Here is an 18,250-nt window from a genome sequence, read left to right as displayed (position 1 = left end):
AAGTATAAAGTACAGTGTTACTAACTATTAGTTGGGCTATTATTAATTAATAACTTGAATATGATTTTCAATTACCTATCATTTATAGAAGAATCAATATTCAACTGATTTGAAAGATATATCAATTATCTATAGCTACTATAATAAAGGAAAGAACTGACTTATACACGTACGGGATAGGAAAATTATGTTTGACGCATCATCACGTCTGAACTACTAGACTAATTAACTTGAAATTTTGCATATAGATTCTCAATTAACCAAGGATGGTTATAGGCCTATTTTCAATTATTCTAAATTTCATTAAATCAAGTTTTCAGTCTGTCAAATTTTGAAACAGACCCTTGTGGAGCACGGGTTACCTGCTATTAATTAATAAAGTAAATGAGATTTTCAGTTAGTTATCATATAATATAGAAGAATAATTAGGCTATTCAACTAAAATATGTGAAATATTTAATTCATTTATTTGCAGCACTGTGCTATGGTGAGTTTGCAGCCCGAGTTCCGAAAGCAGGGTCAGCATATGTTTACAGCTACGTCACAATGGGCGAATTTGTGGCCTTCATTGTGGGATGGAATCTATGCTTGGAATATGTCATAGGTCAGTTCACATTTTCATCTATATTCTTAGGGTTAGTGCAAAGGAGTTATGGAGACTGATGAGATGGTTGCAGGGAGAGGTCAGGAACATAGGTCTTGTAGATGACCCTAATAGGCCTACAAGTAGATGACTTGTAGATGACCCTTATTAATAACATTGCCTCTGGCACCCAGCTGAGATGTAGAGAGTGGTGTGTGACCTTAAGGCTGTGCAAAGGCTAGAAATAAAATTTCTACTCGTGATATTTTTCAAAGTTTTTCCATTTGTATATCATCAAGCCATCGAAATGAAAAAGAATTCTCAGGAAAACATTTTTTTTCTGATCATTACTTTTTGAGATATGAGCGCCTAGAATTTAAATTTTTGGGACAGAACATATTTTCAAATTCGGTAAGAGATAAATCTATGAGATTTAGTGCCGGTTGCACAACAGCCGGTTGAATTTTAACCGTGATTAATTTCACGAGAACCAATCAGAGAAGGCCTTCTTGATAAGACGGCTTCTCTGATTGGTTCTCGTGGAACTAATCACGGTTAAAATTTAACCGGCTGTTGTGCAACCGGCACTTAGAGGATATTGTTGATGGTAACAATGGTATTGTTGATCTGGTAAACGAAAATGTTCTGAAAATATCAATTTTTAAGATGGTTATTCAATTTACTGAAAATAACCAGAAATAACTTTTGAGTTATTTTTGGGTATTTTTGGTAAATTGAATAACTTTCTCAAAAATTGATATTTTCAGAAAATTTTTGTTTTACTAGATCAACAATACCATGAAGAAGGTATCCTCTAAATGTCATGGATTTATCTCTTACCGAATTTGAAATGTTCTGTCCCCAAAATTTAAATTTTAGGCGCTCATATCTCAAAAAGTAATGATCAGAAAAAAATGTTTTCCTGAGAATTATTTTTCTTTTCGATAGCTTGATGACGATATACAAATCGAAAAACTTTGAAAAATATCACGAGTAGAAAGTTTATTTTTAGCCTTTGCACAGTCTTAAGGGCCGGTTCAGGACGCAGGTGGGAAGGTGTGCTGAGCTGACGACAGAGGGGATACACCTCTGACCCTCTGTGCCAATTTATAGTCAGTGCAAGTGATAGGTCAACAGAGTTGCCTGGTCTCTGTTACCACCACTAAAATAATAATATTCCTATGACTTTTATTCAGGGTGGGGAGTCCCTGATGGAAGTTCCACCACGCCTAAGTATATCATTATATCATTAGGGCCGGTTTCCGAGCTCAGGATTTAGCTAAGTTCTTGACTTTAAACAGCTGTAATCAGAAATTTGGCTTTCTGAAACGGGGATTATCTTAGTAGTAGTTTTTATCATAATCTTTATTCTCTTATTTCTATAATAAATTGGAAACGTTTTTCCTTGGCGAAATGAAACATTCCTAAATAATTCAAAATAAACAAAATCATTTTGTGTTTAATTTTTATAGGTTTTTCGAAAATTAATTTGAACGTGAACTATGACCAAGCCCCGTTTTGGAAAGCCAATTTTCTGAATCCAGCAGTTCAAAGTGTAGAACTTAGCTAAATCCTGAGTTCGGAAACCGGCCCTTTATTATTTTTATTATTATTTTATTGATTCAATGATACAAAATTATTATTTAAAATAATTTGGGGAGGATCAACAGGCACAGCCCAAAACTTTATGATAGTAAACAGTTTAATCTTTCAGCCTTAGTTGGAAAGGAGGTGTTTATGTTATTAGCAAGAAGTAATATGCTGACCAGTCTCAAGCAAGACTTTTCTAAACAGATTAACTTGGACCGTCGGCATTGCATTGGTTGAATGAGTAGACAGGGCTGAAAGTGGTCATAGAGTTGCCAATAGTAGCCTACAATTCACAATCTTTGAGACGGTTGCACAAAATCCAGTTAAATTTTCATTGTGATTAATTCCACGAGAACCAATCAGAGATGTCTTATCGAAAAGGCCTTCTCTGATTGCTGGTTCTCGTGAAATTAATTATGTTTAAAATTTAACTGACTCTTGTGCAACCGGGATTGAGACTGATGAATATTTGCAAAACTTGGGAATGTAAGGTTCTCATATTATGCACCGTCTATTTTAACGCTAATCTACGATCACAAAGGCATGGTTGCATTTATTTCAATGCGCTTCATTCCAGGTTTAAACCAACATATGTTTAAACTTTCATCTGTTCAGTATATTGAATATATATTATTTAATCATCCATATTCTTCTTCAGTATATTCTTTGCATCGTCCAAATTTTGGTAGCCAAATCTGAAAAATATCATTCAAAACTTTGAGGAAACGAGTGCTGTGTTTGATTTCTTTAAATAATATATAAAAAAATTCATATTCACTTTTTTCAAAAATTGACGGTTATCTGTTCAAACTCCCCAAATTTATATAGATAAAAAACATATATGAATTCAGGGCTACTTTCTTTTATAAAATATTTACTCAGTTGGATGATTTTAGACAAAATTAGGAAACAGAAGAAGTTTCGGGCAATAGCCTGTTTTTTCTTTTTCGACTATTGTATATTGTTTGCTATAATAAATAAATAAATATTTGTTCTCCTCCCCAAGCTCCAGCTTGCTCTTTTGGGAAAGTAGTTCCTAATATCTCATTTTGTACATTAATTTGATTATTGCAGTGTACTGTATAGATGATTGATTCATTTTGTAATTTATGAGGAATAAATAAATTGAAAAACTGTGATGATGCTTATGGTCTGAAGTAGGCTTGTGTCATGTTCTCAATGTTTAACTTTGAAGGTGCATACAGACTTGAGCACCATGAAGACGCGAATTTCACTTTTCATCAGTTGATTATATCTGTATTTGTACAGAAACAGTAGAATACTTATATAACAAGCAAAGCATCAGTTGATAATATCTGTATTTGTACAGAAACATTAAGGTACAGATATAATAAGCATAGCATCAGCTGATAAAAATGATATGCGCATGTTTGTGGTGCTCAAGTCTGTACACGGATTTAGATACCTCCCAGCTTATAAAAATATATCCTATATATTTATGAACTAGTGAGCAAGAGATTATCTTATAAGTTATACATTTTTGTAATAATTGATTTCATTTAATTCATTCATGATTTCTGTTAATAGGTACAGCATGTGTAGCAAGAGGTCTAAGCAATTACATTGATGCTCTAGTGGGGGATACAATATCTACCTTCTTCTCTACTTATTTTCCAATGAACATTCCATTCTTGGCTTCTTATCCTGACTTTTTCGGCTTCTTCATCATGTTCTCCTTTTCATGTAAGTATCAATACTATTTAAAATCATTTTTATATTATGCATAAATTTTTCCAAAAATGTGCTTCTTTTCCTTTGTTAGCTTTTTCCTTCTTGGCTTAAATTTCCTTTGGCACTTCTTTTCATCATGTTATCTTTCTCAAGTGCCAGTACACAGTATTAATACTTCACCAAAACATTCATATACATACATTCTTCAAAAAATTGACTTCTTTCTCTTCTTCTTTGCCTTCTTCATCACGTTCTCAATGCCCTATACCATGGAATACTTTCTTATGCTATTTTTTCTCTATTGTATTATAATATATTATTTCACAAGAATGTTTTCCTCTCTGTATTACATCACAGCCTTAGCAATCCTTGCCTTGTAGCTATAATTTCAAAACCATGAACACATGCAACCTAGTCACACAATGTACCATGATGCATTATTTTTACATGTCTTCTTTTCCAATTCACAGGTGTGGTAGCAGGAGGTGTGGAAATATCATCAACATTCAACAAACTGTTCACATTCATAAATCTCACCACTCTTGTCATTGTGATTGTTGCTGGTGCATATAAAGGTAAGATATCATTTCATTATCTGCTAGAGATTTGAATAGATTGGAACTATGATTTTTGCATTTTTCTATTGATATTATTAAGATTGTGCAAGGAAGTTTCAGTTTCTTAGATTCAATTTTCTATCGATATGTAGGAATTGGAATAAACAGGAGTGATTGGTCACTTTTCAAAGAATATTCATACATTTATGCTTGAATTTTGTTTTGAGAAGGAAATGGATCCATTCATTCATGTCAGAGAGAAGTATATTAATTCAGATATGAAAGTCATTTCATTTGAGAAAAGATTCACTCTATAGAGAGATTCACTTCAAGCTCTCAGCATTGGTCAAATGAGAAGTATTCAAGATATTTTAAAGGAATGCTTACAAAGTTACAAAGTTAATCTCTTTATTGAGAAACATTCCAAAAAAAAATGTTAGAGCAATAGTTAGATATTGTAAAACTTCAGATTGGAATATCCATGAAATTGAGTTGAAATATATTTTTCCTACAGTTACCTTGAAAAGTGGCCATTGCTGCACTGATTACAGAACGCAAAGAATCACTTTTCTGCTCTAGTGCGGGAAAAATTTTTTCTGCACTCCAGATTTGCAACATGGCAACGCAAAATAGTTAGTAGGTTATATGGAGCAACAGTGCAGCAAAATCAAAATGGAGTTGGTAACAGTGACTGGGCTGCTAGTGAGCAGAGGTGCAACGAAGCACAACGAGCACCTTATTCATTGGATATTATAACCAAGGACAGCATTTTTATTCAATTTGACGATAAATTAAGGTTTTTATCAATAATAAAATTACACAGAAAAACATTTGATGCATTTCAGGCAATTTTACCCATAATTACCCACTTTTCATATTCAATGGTAACTGTAGGAAAAATTTAATGTGAAATGCGTGTGCAAAGTTCCTCTGCTGCACTCAACAAACCATTCTGCCCTCGCCTACGGCTAGGGCGTAAACGTTTCTTTTGGTGCAGCAAACTGTCACTTTGCGCACTAGTTGCACAAATAACTATTTCAACATGAAACCTTCTCACTACCATAGCCTCAAGTTTTTGAAGGACTTGAGGAGAATGCTTTGACATATCTTTGTACATTTCTATTTTTATCAATGGCATTCATATTCATCTATCAATTCTGAAAATATAACTCTTCACATGAAAACTTATACACCATGATAATCATCAGGTAACAAATATCAGATACATTTCCAATTGAAGCAGTGATATACAAATAATAATGATGATACTGTAGTTCAATATTTTTCAATTATTTTCTATGGGGCTACTTGGGAGTTTCATTCTGTAGAATTACTAGTACTCTCTCTCTCTCTCTCATTCTCCTTGAGACTGCACATTCGGGTATTTATCTCATTATCAAGCATCAAATTAGGAAATGAATAAAATGAAAATAAAAAGTTTATCAGTAATTCTATGTAATAGAAATATAAATGATGGTTTATCATATTTTTATTCATTTATTTTGTTCAACAGCCAATTTCTCAAACTGGACTCTCAGCCCTACTGATGAAGGGTTTCCCACAGATGGTAGTGGGGGTAGAGGGGGTTTCCTACCCTTTGGTTTCCTGGGAGTATTCAGTGGGGCAGCCAAGTGCTTCTACTCATACACTGGATTTGACAGTGTTGCCACAACAGGTAATTTCTCCTGCAAAAAGGGAAATTTTCACTACTGCTTAGGGAAAATAATATTCACTGCAAAAAGCTAATTTTTCAAAAGTTCTCTTTTAGTGCACATTTGCTGCAAAAATAGAAATTTAATTTCTCTCAAGTTGTTCTATGACTGAAAATTGCTTTGTAATTCTCATAGTTTTGGAGGGTCTCAAAAAACTTGTAGATTATCTCTTAGGAACATGAAATGAAATGTATAAGAACTGCCCTGTAATTTAGTGATTGAATGCAATGAAATTTAGAGATACTGGGTTGGTGCTTAAAGTCAAGCTTTGGCTTTTGTAAACCCAAGTTACTGCTGAGAGCTGCTGCTTTTATCATTTTGGGACAATTGATAAGTGTGGCTTCTACCAGAACAATGTTTGGAGGTTTTTGGAACTTTAGTGTTCATATATGTGCAAGTTTCATTTGTATTCTGACTGAATTGGCTAAGGTATTTTCTTGAAGTGTCATTGTAGATAATCAAATTTATTTGATGCTACTTGGCTCAAAATTAGAATGAATTCAGAATATCATGTGAAGTTTACAATTAAAATTTCAGTATAGTGTATTCAGATTTTTGAGGTGCTATCATTCAACACATATTTTAACAGGAACACAGTAACCAAACTGATGTGGAGTAGTATAATTACTATCAAAGTGATGCAATGCAGCAGTGTATTTTAGTAAATTATTCAAAGTATGTAGAGTAATTCAATGTAGTGTATTTTATTAATATTTCAGTGAAACAATGTATATGTAAGTAGTATTTTAGTGGTGTACCTATCATTTTGCATTTTTGACAGAAATGTTTAAAGTTACAATACTTAACTGGCTACAATAGGTACTTACTACTTAATACAATTATTCAGTGACCAATTTGAATAGTAAAACGAAACTGCACTTTGCATTGGATAGGTTTAGTCTAGTGTTTTATGCCCATTATTCTCATAAGAATGAATTTAAATCTAAATTTTGAATTCATTCATCACAGGTGAAGAAGCGAAAAACCCTCAAAAACTGATTCCACTGGCCTTATTGATGACTCTAACCATAGCAGTTGTCACATACCTTGGAGTAGCTATATCACTCACTCTCATGTGGCCCTACTTTGATCAGGTAATAAACGATAGAATATCATTCCCATTTTTATCTATATATCCACTCGATGATTCTATTATAAGGAATATCACTAGTCTCATTTTTATCTTCTTTGATGACATGGCTGGTTTTGGTTACGAAATAAATTGTTATTATTTGTTTACCTCGAAATAACTCAACAAATAAATCAATTAGACACTTGATAATTATTAGATTAATGGGTGTAATCTAACAAAACTGTAAACTGTAATCTGTAAAACTGCTCATGAGAGTAAGTTACTATTGGTTTCTGTATATAAAAAGCAATTAATAATTAACTATTATTGTAATACAGTTCAGTCTCGATGAAATTGATCTGGAGACTCAGAGAGAATTTTCAAATCATGGTACACAATATTCATTGAATGAGAATGGATTAAAATTGTTGTGAAAACCAGTAGCCTACTAATTATCATAAGAACAATTTTGTTATACATGCTTCAGCAGTTGTTACACCATCATAAACTGCTAAAATTGATGAATTTATGATAAATTACTGAGATTGATTGTGGAATGATAATGGTTTGGTTGTATAAAGATCATTTTAGATCACTTTTCTCTTATTAAATATAACGACTAGCAGTCAATTTCTTCAATAGATGAATTTATTCACTTACCAAAACAACAAGATCTGTTGGCAAAACGTTGTGGATATAACCGGGAAGATGGCGGACCTGCCGAGAGATCTCGTTGTCACAGTAAGTCAATTAATTCATACATTGAATAAATTTGACTGCTAGTCGTTATATTCAATAAAAAAAGTGATTAAAAATAAAGCACATTTTTGAAGTTTATAAGAGATTGACAATGGTGTAATGACCGAAACCGGTCTTTCTAAGTATCAATAAATTTGTGGTTTTTTGACAATTTCTTAGTCTTTTTCATTCAATGAAAATAAAGCAGTTGTGATCATTGGAGAGACTTGTGATATTGTCAATAAATCAACCCTATTTTAATAAAAATTATTATAATGTGTTAGAATACATTAATATGATATTAAATTATTATAATTATGTGTGAGCACACATGAAAGCATGCTCCTATGAAATAATAATTTTCATTGAATTAGAGTGGATTTTTTGACAATATCTCAAGTCTCTTTAATCATGAAAAAGTTCCACAACATCAATATTCACTCTACAAACTTTATCAGTTTGCGATAGATAACAATATTGAAGAATGGTTTTAGATCAGGCAAATGGAACAAGCAAAGTAGGCTTCTAATTTTAGTTGGGTATATCATATTTTCACTCATAAATTACAAGCTTGTTGTGATGTAGACTATGAAAACAGAGTTTGCTGCAATTTTGAAATGTTTCTCTTGTTTTTGCAGAGTGTGAGGGCTCCTTTCCCCTATGCTTTTGAGAAGACCAACATGCCTGGGGTGAAATGGGTGGTCACTACTGGGGCACTATGTGCCCTTTGCTCTTGGTAAGGATAATTCATCCCAAAACGTTCTATTTTTCCATTTTTATTTCTTTTACAATTTATATCAATATTTCTTCCATTTCAATACCGCACTGAGCTAAAAAATAAACTGGATGAATAAGAAGTTGTAAAATTATACAACAAGAGTATGGGGGGTGTAGATACACTCGATTTTCTGATAAGTATATATAGGATTCATAAAAAATCCAATAAGTGGACACTGCATGAATCGCTAACCGCAGAAAGGAAACATGTCCAACTTTTTCAAAAAATGTTTTTTCTTTCAATAAATCAACTATTCTTTGTAAGATACATCGTTTACTGTAGAAAGGAAACATGTCCAACAGAAAGCATTGTAATGGGGACGTTTTGAATATATTGTCATTTACTGCAGTTTCAGGTTTAGGTTTTATCAAGTCTTTCGTCTCTCCTATAAAATTATATAACTGGACATGTTGCCTTTCTGCGGTTAGCGATTCGCATGTTTTCTCATGCTCTTGATTTGTCTATGGTCAACTCCTGGCTTGGGTACAAAGAGCAGGCTAGATTATTGGGAGTGTCCAAGAGAAAAATGATAGACCTTCTTTTGTTCCATTATGAACTGGCTGCTGGCTTTATTCCAGCTGGGAAGCCAGTTGCTGTGAAAAGGAGGGGCTGGCAAAGCAATGTTGAAGAGCCTCAACCAGGGCCTTGCAGGAGACCCAGATATGGAGTTATTCTGAATGGTGATTTGTGCTATGATCAACTTGGGCATTTATTGTAATAGTTGACAAAAAAGACAACTATTCCAGGAGACCCAGATATGAAGTTGCTCCAATTGGAGATTTGTGCTATGATCAACTCTTCCAGGAGACCCAGATATGAAGTTGCTCCAAATGGTGATTTGTGCTATGATCAACTTGGGCATTTATTGTAATAGTTGACAAAAAAGACAACTATTCCAGGAGACCCAGATATGAAGTTGCTCCAATTGGTGATTTGTGCTATGATCAACTCTTCCAGGAGACCCAGATATGAAGTTGCTCCGAATGGTGATTTGTGCTATGATCAACTTGGGCATTTATTGTAATAGTTGAATAGAAAAAAGATGCAACTAGGTGTAAACTTGATAAATGCTCAGAAAAACACTGTCAAAAATGTAAGGTCCATCTGTGTTTGATAGCTGACAGAAACTGCTTTCTGATTTATCACACTAACTAAGGTGTGTTCATACGTCATATTATGTGAGTTAGGTCAGTAGTGTACAGTATAAATATATTGTGTATAGTATTTTCGTAATATCCTATTATATTAAGCGAGCAATTTCTGTATATATCTGGTTATTTATGTTTTACGGATCTCGAAAACTGCTCCAACGATTTTCACGAAATTTGGAACATAGTAGGTTTATGATATAAAGATTCGATTGCACTAGGTCTCATTCTTTGGAAAACTCGCTGAACAACATTAAAAGGATAATTCATCCTTGGCTGAAACAGCTGTGGATAGTAAAACAGTGAGTGAGCGAGTGATTATGTGAAAAATCAAAATATTGCATCCCCGAAATTCATAAGATGACGTATGACCAGCTGTAAAATATAAACACGATCATTTTAGAGAATTGTGTTCTGTTTATCAATAAATAAAATAACGAGCGAAGCTCGGTGCCCCGATATTATGTGTAATCATTTCAACTAGTATTAGGTCGATAAAAAAGCTATCATGCGATAAAAATTGCATGTGCAATTTTTATTGAATTTTCATTTTTGATCCTTTGAGTTACAGCGTCCATCTAGATGGACATGTCATAAAAAAATTATGATGAACTTGGGCATTTATTGTAATAGTTGACAAAAAAGACAACTATTCCAGGAGACCCAGATATGAAGTTGCTCCGAATGGTGATTTGTGCTATGATCAACTCTTCCAGGAGACCCAGATATGAAGTTGCTCCAAATGGTGATTTGTGCTATGATCAACTTGGGCATTTATTGTAATAGTTGACAAAAAAGACAACTATTCCAGGAGACCCAGATATGAAGTTGCTCCAATTGGTGATTTGTGCTATGATCAACTCTTCCAGGAGACCCAGATATGAAGTTGCTCCGAATGGTGATTTGTGCTATGATGAACTTGGGCATTTATTGTAATAGTTGACAAAAAAGACAACTATTCCAGGAGACCCAGATATGGAGTTGCTCCAATTGGTGATTTGTGCTATGATCAACTCTTCCAGGAGACCCAGATATGAAGTTGCTCCGAATGGTGATTTGTGCTATGATGAACTTGGGCATTTATTGTAATAGTTGACAAAAAAGACAACTATTCCAGGAGACCCAGATATGGAGTTGCTCCAATTGGTGATTTGTGCTATGATCAACTCTTCCAGGAGACCCAGATATGAAGTTGCTCCAATTGGTGATTTGTGCTATGATCAACTCTTCCAGGAGACCCAGATATGAAGTTGCTCCGAATGGTGATTTGTGCTATGATCAACTTGGGCATTTATTGTAATAGTTGACAAAAAAGACAACTCTTCCAGGAGACCCAGATATGAAGTTGCTCCAATTGGTGATTTGCGCTATGATCAACTCTTCCAGGAGACCCAGATATGAAGATGCTCCGAATGGTGACTTGTGCTATGATCAACTTGGGCATTTATTGTAATAGTTGACAAAAAAGACAACTATTCCAGGAGACCCAGATATGAAGTTGCTCCAATTGGTGATTTGTGCTATGATCAACTCTTCCAGGAGACCCAGATATGAAGTTGCTCCGAATGGTGATTTGTGCTATGATCAACTCTTCCAGGAGACCCAGATATGAAGTTGCTCCAGTTGGTGATGTGCGCTATGATCAACTTTGGCATTTTGTAATAGTTGAATAGAAAAAAGATGCAACTAGGTGTAAACTTGATAAATGCTCAGAAAAACACTGTCAAAAATGTAAGGTCCATCTGTGTTTGATAGCTGACAGAAACTGCTTTCTGATTTATCACACTAACTAAGGTGTGTTCATACGTCATATTATGTGAGTTAGGTCAGTAGTATACAGTATAAATATATTGTGTATAGTATTTTTGTAATATCCTATTATATTAAGCGAGCAATTTCTGTATATATCTGGCTATTTTTATATCTGGTTATTTATGTTTTACGGATCTCGAAAACTGCTCCAACGATTTTCACGAAATTTGGAACATAGTAGGTTTATGATATAAAGATTCGATTGCACTAGGTCTCATTCTTTGGAAAACTCGCTGAACGACATTAAAAGGATAATTCATCCTTGGCTGAAACAGCTGTGGATAGTAAAACAGTGAGTGAGCGAGTGATTATGTGAAAAATCAAAATATCGCATCCCCGAAATTCATAAGATGACGTATGACCAGCTGTGAAATATAAACACGATCATTTTAGAGAATTGTGTTCTGTTTATCAATAAATAAAATAACGAGCGAAGCTCGGTGCCCCGATATTATGTGTAATCATTTCAACTAGTATTAGGTCGATAAAAAAGCTATCATGCGATAAAAATTGCATGTGCAATTTTTATTGAATTTTCATTTTTGATCCTTTGAGTTACAGCGTCCATCTAGATGGACATGTCATAAAAAAATTATGACGACCTTGAAGTGTTTAACATTGAAATATAGCTTGAAATCATAGAAAAAAAAATTCGTTAAGATTATAGCTATGATAGAATGATGCATGCAGAATAATAATTCGTGACTGAATGGGTTGAACTGAATAAATAATATTAATAATTCAGAAGTCTTGAAATTTCGATTCAGAACATTGTAGGCCTATATGATAACAATTATTTATTCGTTCCACTAAATAATTATTCTATTTTGAAACTATGATATATCTCACAATTAATTTTGCATCTATTTTTTTGTTGAACAGTATGGTAGGATGTATCTATGCCACATCTCGCATTATCTACTCAATGGCGAATGACGGACTTCTGTTCAAACCACTGCGACGGGTCAACTCGAAAACCCAGACTCCTCTCACAGCTACCCTTCTCATTGGTGCTTTTACAGGTAACAAACATATTATTCAGACATTATGAAAATTATGAAAGCAATAAAATAAAATAAATAAATGAATGAATACCTGTTATTTCTTTCACGTGGATAATTTGACTGTACACGTTTTATTCAATTTCCTATAAATTTCTTATCATTGCACCGCAATGGCCACAGATGACGATTGTATTTTTGATCGAACGTAGTGAGGTCTATGTTTTAACTCGGATTTTCTTTTGTCTGTATAGGCCTACATTTACGGCCTAACGCATCCATAGAATTCTATGGATTTGGCAGGAATATTCCTTTTTTAACTGCGCGTCGATACACAAGGTTTTTTGGAATTTTGCATTCTAAAGATGATATGAAAGGAAAAGGAATTTCCTACATACTCCGATATCACTATAATTTATTATATATCATCTACTCTGAAGATAGGATTAATCAGACTATAGAATTATTCATAATCAATAGGCTGACAAGTGGATTATTCATTGCATTCATTACACAGATGTCTGGAGAAGCCGGTAAACAGGTGACACCAGATACTTGTGAATGAAAAAACTTCGTGAGGTCTACTGATCACAGAACTACTAGTATTTTCCTGAGCAGCTCTTACCTCTGTACCGGTATTATAAAATGTAAAGTTGGAATAAATGTAAACTGGTAGTGTCTATAGAAGATTGCTGATGTGGTGATGTTCACGTTTTAATGGCAGTGGAGAAAGATAGGAGAAAAACGTTGCTGATCCTCTGTCTTGTCAATGCCTTCTATGGACGGTAGCAGATACAGGTTCATTGATATAATAATTAACTGTTCATTCTCGTTAAAAATATTCAATTATCCTATACTATTAAACGAGCAACTTCTGTTTATATGTATAGATGTTTGTATGTTTAGATGTTTAGATGTTTGTATTTCACCGGATCTCGAAAACGGCTCTAACGATTCTCACGAAATTCAGAACATAGTATATGTTTATAATATAAAGATTCGATTGCACTAGGTATCATCCCTGGGAAAACTCGCTGAAGGATTTAAAAGTATAATTATTAGTCATCCTTGGAAAAACAGCTGATAATAATATTAATATAATATTATGACTCAGCTGTTGAACTTTTGTAATCATTCAATCAGGTACTTAGTACCGCCGGCTGCAAAAAAGCCGGGTTATTTTCAGTCCTGATTAATTCCAGTAGATCCATCTTTTTGAAATGGTCTTCTCTGATTTGGTTCACGTGAAGTTAACCAGGATTGATATTTAACCGGCTTTTGTGCAACTGGGCCTTTGTGAGGGAAATTTTTGCATTCCTCTGGGAATTAATCTCAATAAATTTACTGTGATTAGATGGAACATTTCTGTATGAATGTTATTATAATTTCTTCTTTCGTAATAAATTTTCTATGCTTTTGCACTCCAGAGCGAAGCTCGGTCCCCGATATTATTTTATAAGGCAATAAATTATATTTTTCAATAATTCAATAATGAATTTACAGAATTAAGATGAACTATTTTGTTTATTATTAATTCTACATTGTTAAAAGACGATCTGGCAACAGAGCAAAGCGAGAAAGAGATAGCGCATCCACTTTGTTGAATAATATACAAGGATAGCAATACCATTGCTAATCAAACACTGCCATTAAAACGTGGACCTCACTATAGTATAATTCAGAAACAATGATCATATTGAACTGCTGTATTATTCAAAGGCAGAATAAAGCTTATTTTCATTTTTTTCCATTCTCAATAATTTGGAAGTCAGTAGACTTAGATTTCAAAATGAAGCCTACTCTATTTGCAGGTATGGTAGCAACCATTTTTGACATGGAACAGCTGGTGGACATGACATCAATTGGCACCCTCACGGCATACACAATTGTCTCATTCTGCATATTACTACTACGCTATGAGGTACAATAGATTTCTCTATTATGTTTAGTAGACTATAAAGTAGCATAGAATGCACTTGAAAATGGCATTAGTAGCCGAAACTAAGTCGTGATGAAATAATTTTAAAAGGGTACTCAGATTTATATTTCTATTGATATCCAAAAATAGCCCTAAGGAAAAAACGCGGTAGGTTTAAAGTAGGTAACAATAAAGTAGTCTTAAAGACTAATTCATATTATAACTGACGATATAGCTAACTACCCAATGAATACTACAAGTAGCTGCAATAACGACCAAATTTAAGTGTTTACTTTATTTGAGCAAATAAAGTTTAAACGGCGTTTACTGGTTACATATAGGATCAGCGTACGGATCCACAGTTCAAACTCCAGGTAAAACCATTGATGGGCTTGACGCAGTGCAAAGGCTAAAAATAATCTTTCTACTGGTGATATATTTCAAAGTTTTTGGATTTGTATATCATCAAGCTATCAAAATGAAAACGTTTTCTCAGGAGAACATTTTTTTCCGATCATTAGGTACTTTTTGAGATATGAGCGTCTAAAGTTTAAATTTTTGGGACAGAACATTTCAAATTCGGTAAGATATAAATCCATGTGATTTAGAGGATGGATTCTTTATGGTATTGTTGATCTAGTAAAACAAAAATTTTCTGAAAATATGAATTTTTGATAAAGATTTACCAAAAATAACTCAACAAAAAGTTATTTTTGGTAATTTTCAGTAAATTTAATAACTTTATCAAAAATTGATATTTTCAGAAAATATTTGTTTTACTAGATCCAAAATACCATCCTCAAAATTACATAGATTCATCTCATACCGAAATTGAAATGTTCTGTCCCAAAAATTTTAACTTGGGCGCTCATATCTCAAAATGTAATGATCGGAAAAAAGTTTTCCTGAGAAAACTTTTTCATTTTGATAGCTTGATGATATACAAATTGAAAAACTTTAAAAAATATCACCAGTAGAAAGTTTATTTTTAGGCTTTGCACAGCCTTAAACCGAGCATCTGCATACGGCCCGTATGGAGGTAGATTAGATTACATTTATGAATGTAGTCCGTATTAATATAGGTAGGGTATGATACACCAATATTACATTCATGGTTATATTCCAATCAATCAATAATTTTATTCAATTCAACACAATATAGGCTACATAGAAGAATCAAAATACAAAAAATCACAATCTAGAATAAATTTCTAATGAAATACAAAACAGGCTTTATGGTGGGGTGTGCTGAAAAGAAAGAAAGGTGGAAAATACCTAGCCATGGTTTCCCATGTAATATAGGCAGGTAGAGGGTATAAAAGTAAGGAATGAAGGGTGAAGGAGAGCGGAAAAGGGAAGAGATGGGGAAGAAGGTAGGAATAAATAGAGATAAAATATGAACAAACATTGTAAGCGAGTCCACTTTCAACAAATGTAATTTTGATAGTTAAACTTGTACTCTGTCAAAGAGATTGATAATTGTTGCTCAATTTAATTTCTATAGGCATACTCCTACACCTAGTCAATTAATTTTAATCATAATATATATGAGTTGGTGTTTAATATCTCTGTGAATAAGGTCAGACCCCTCCCAGGCCTATACAGATAGTATATAGCACAAAGTGGAAGGAATTTCTTTCTTCTCTGTGTATATAGGAAGTCCAAATATGTCGCCATTTCATGAATAATCTCTGGTGACTGAAATGAATTGAATTACGCAGTAGAACTCTATTATTTTATCTGGACTAATTGAGACCGCGGTCCCCAATCGGTAAATCATATATATGTAGATAATTATTGAAGTTTAGAGAATTTGAGTTGTACTGTGTTCAATACAGCATGTGAACATGATAGCATGAATGACATTACAAATGAATAATACAATATTACAGTGAAATAAAAGCGACAATGTTATCACAATTTATAGCCTATATTGCTAGCAGGCAATCCGTGCCCCGCAAGGGTCCAATTAAAATCTCAACAGACTGAATACTTGACCTACTGAAATCTTGTAGAGTTTAAAATAGGCCTATAACCATCCTCGGTAAATTAAGAATCTATATGCGAAATTTCAAGTTAATCAGTTGAATAGTTAAAGACGTGATGATGCGCCATTCCTGTAAAAGCCAATTCTTTCCTTTATTATTATAACAGGTAACCCGTACTCCCCAATGGTGTATTTTAAAACTTGACCGAGTGGAATCTTAAAGAATTTAAAATAGACTTATAAACATCCTCTGTAAATTAAGGCAGGTGCACACCAGAAAAACGCATTTTGTGAAGCCCTTTTCATGAAACTTGTTTCATGCAATCCGTTTCACTCGCGCATGCATACAAAAGAAACGTTCCCTGCTTAATCTTATCAGTCGATTGCGAGCAACTTTCGTTTCACGTTTCCTGAACCTTTTTTCACGAAACGCGTTTGTCCGGTGTGCATCTCGCCTAAGAATCTATATGCGAAATTTCAAGTTAATCAGTTGAGTAGTTGAGACGTGATGATGCGTCATTTGTGAATTTCCTATCCCGTACATGCTGGCGTGCTACCAATTTTATCCAATAGGTTTGATAGTTTTTCACCTATCACCCAAGGAAAGTTATCGGTTCCAATTATACTTACCGTACATCTTTATAAATAATCATGAATGGATTCAATGCCTATGAATAAGAAATCCAGTTCAGAGCAAATCAAATTATAATTTTCATAAAACCTGGGCAATTTACAACAAAAATTTACTGAACAAAACAATTTGATACTTAAACAGAAAATTCTTACAAGCTAAAATACTTATCTCTTCATATTGAACTCATTTATTTGGTTACAAGCTTCCAAAATTACACAAAACATTCAACACAAATTGAGAACATAATAAAATTATTCAGATCTCGATTAAAACATTCACTTATATAGAAAAATTTCAAGAGGACTCAAACAATTCTAGCCAAGCCAGCAGCCATCTTATCTTGAGAGAAACGCCTGAAGCTTTTGGGTGAACGCCTAAACACATCATCAACTGCCAACCTCACTAATAAGGAATACAAGTTTACAAATTATATTCATTATTCTCAATAAAACTTTATTTTAAAACTGTTTTGAATTCATTTACCCTTTATGTTGTTTAGAATTATTTGGTACTTCAAAAATAGAACCTTATTATTACTGTAGGTGGGAACGCGCCAACCATTCTCCCCGACAACTGTTCTCCCCGACAGCCGATCACCTTTTCAAACCAGTTTTTAGGGTATCGGTTGTCGCCGGTCAACGCCGTCAACCGTTCTCCTTTTCGAGCAGGTTTCAGTAGGGGATCGGATGTCGGGGAGAACAGTTGTCGGAAGCGCTCGAGGAGAACGGTTGTCGAGAACGCTTCCGACAGACGTTCTCCTTCTTTTCAGTAGGAGAACGGATGTCGGGGAGAATGGTTTTCGGAAGCGCTCGAGGAGATCAGTTGTCGGGAACGCTCCCGACAAACGTTCCCCTCACCACATCACATGAAATCACCATTCTGGCTGGCTCTCTCCTTGAAACTTGAAAATGAAGTCACATGAATCCTATGTATCATGCTATTAAACCAGATTACTAGATACTGTACTATACAACTAGGCTAGTTCTGATACTATACAACTAGTTCTGATATTCTGATCGTCTTTGTTA

At 33.9% G+C, this 18,250-nt stretch overlaps 1 protein-coding gene across 4 annotated transcripts in view; it reads left to right on the top strand.

Annotated features, from left to right (window-relative positions):
* Positions 1 to 18,250, top strand: part of LOC111061535 (cationic amino acid transporter 2-like) — a 51,771-nt gene that overhangs the window by 16,158 nt on the left and 17,363 nt on the right. For all 4 annotated transcript variants that reach the window (XM_039440883.1, XM_039440884.1, XM_039440886.1 and 1 more), the window contains 8 exons: positions 476 to 604; positions 3,722 to 3,877; positions 4,336 to 4,440; positions 5,936 to 6,097; positions 7,104 to 7,228; positions 8,583 to 8,680; positions 12,565 to 12,704; positions 14,495 to 14,604. In XM_039440883.1, coding sequence (XP_039296817.1) covers positions 476 to 604; positions 3,722 to 3,877; positions 4,336 to 4,440; positions 5,936 to 6,097; positions 7,104 to 7,228; positions 8,583 to 8,680; positions 12,565 to 12,704; positions 14,495 to 14,604 — 1,025 coding nt within the window. The remainder of the gene's footprint in view (positions 1 to 475; positions 605 to 3,721; positions 3,878 to 4,335; positions 4,441 to 5,935; positions 6,098 to 7,103; positions 7,229 to 8,582; positions 8,681 to 12,564; positions 12,705 to 14,494; positions 14,605 to 18,250) is intronic.

This window comes from Nilaparvata lugens, chromosome 14 (genome assembly GCF_014356525.2).
Source record: "Nilaparvata lugens isolate BPH chromosome 14, ASM1435652v1, whole genome shotgun sequence".
NCBI lineage: Eukaryota > Metazoa > Arthropoda > Insecta > Hemiptera > Delphacidae > Nilaparvata > Nilaparvata lugens.
This window is presented reverse-complemented; position numbering and strand designations above follow the sequence as displayed.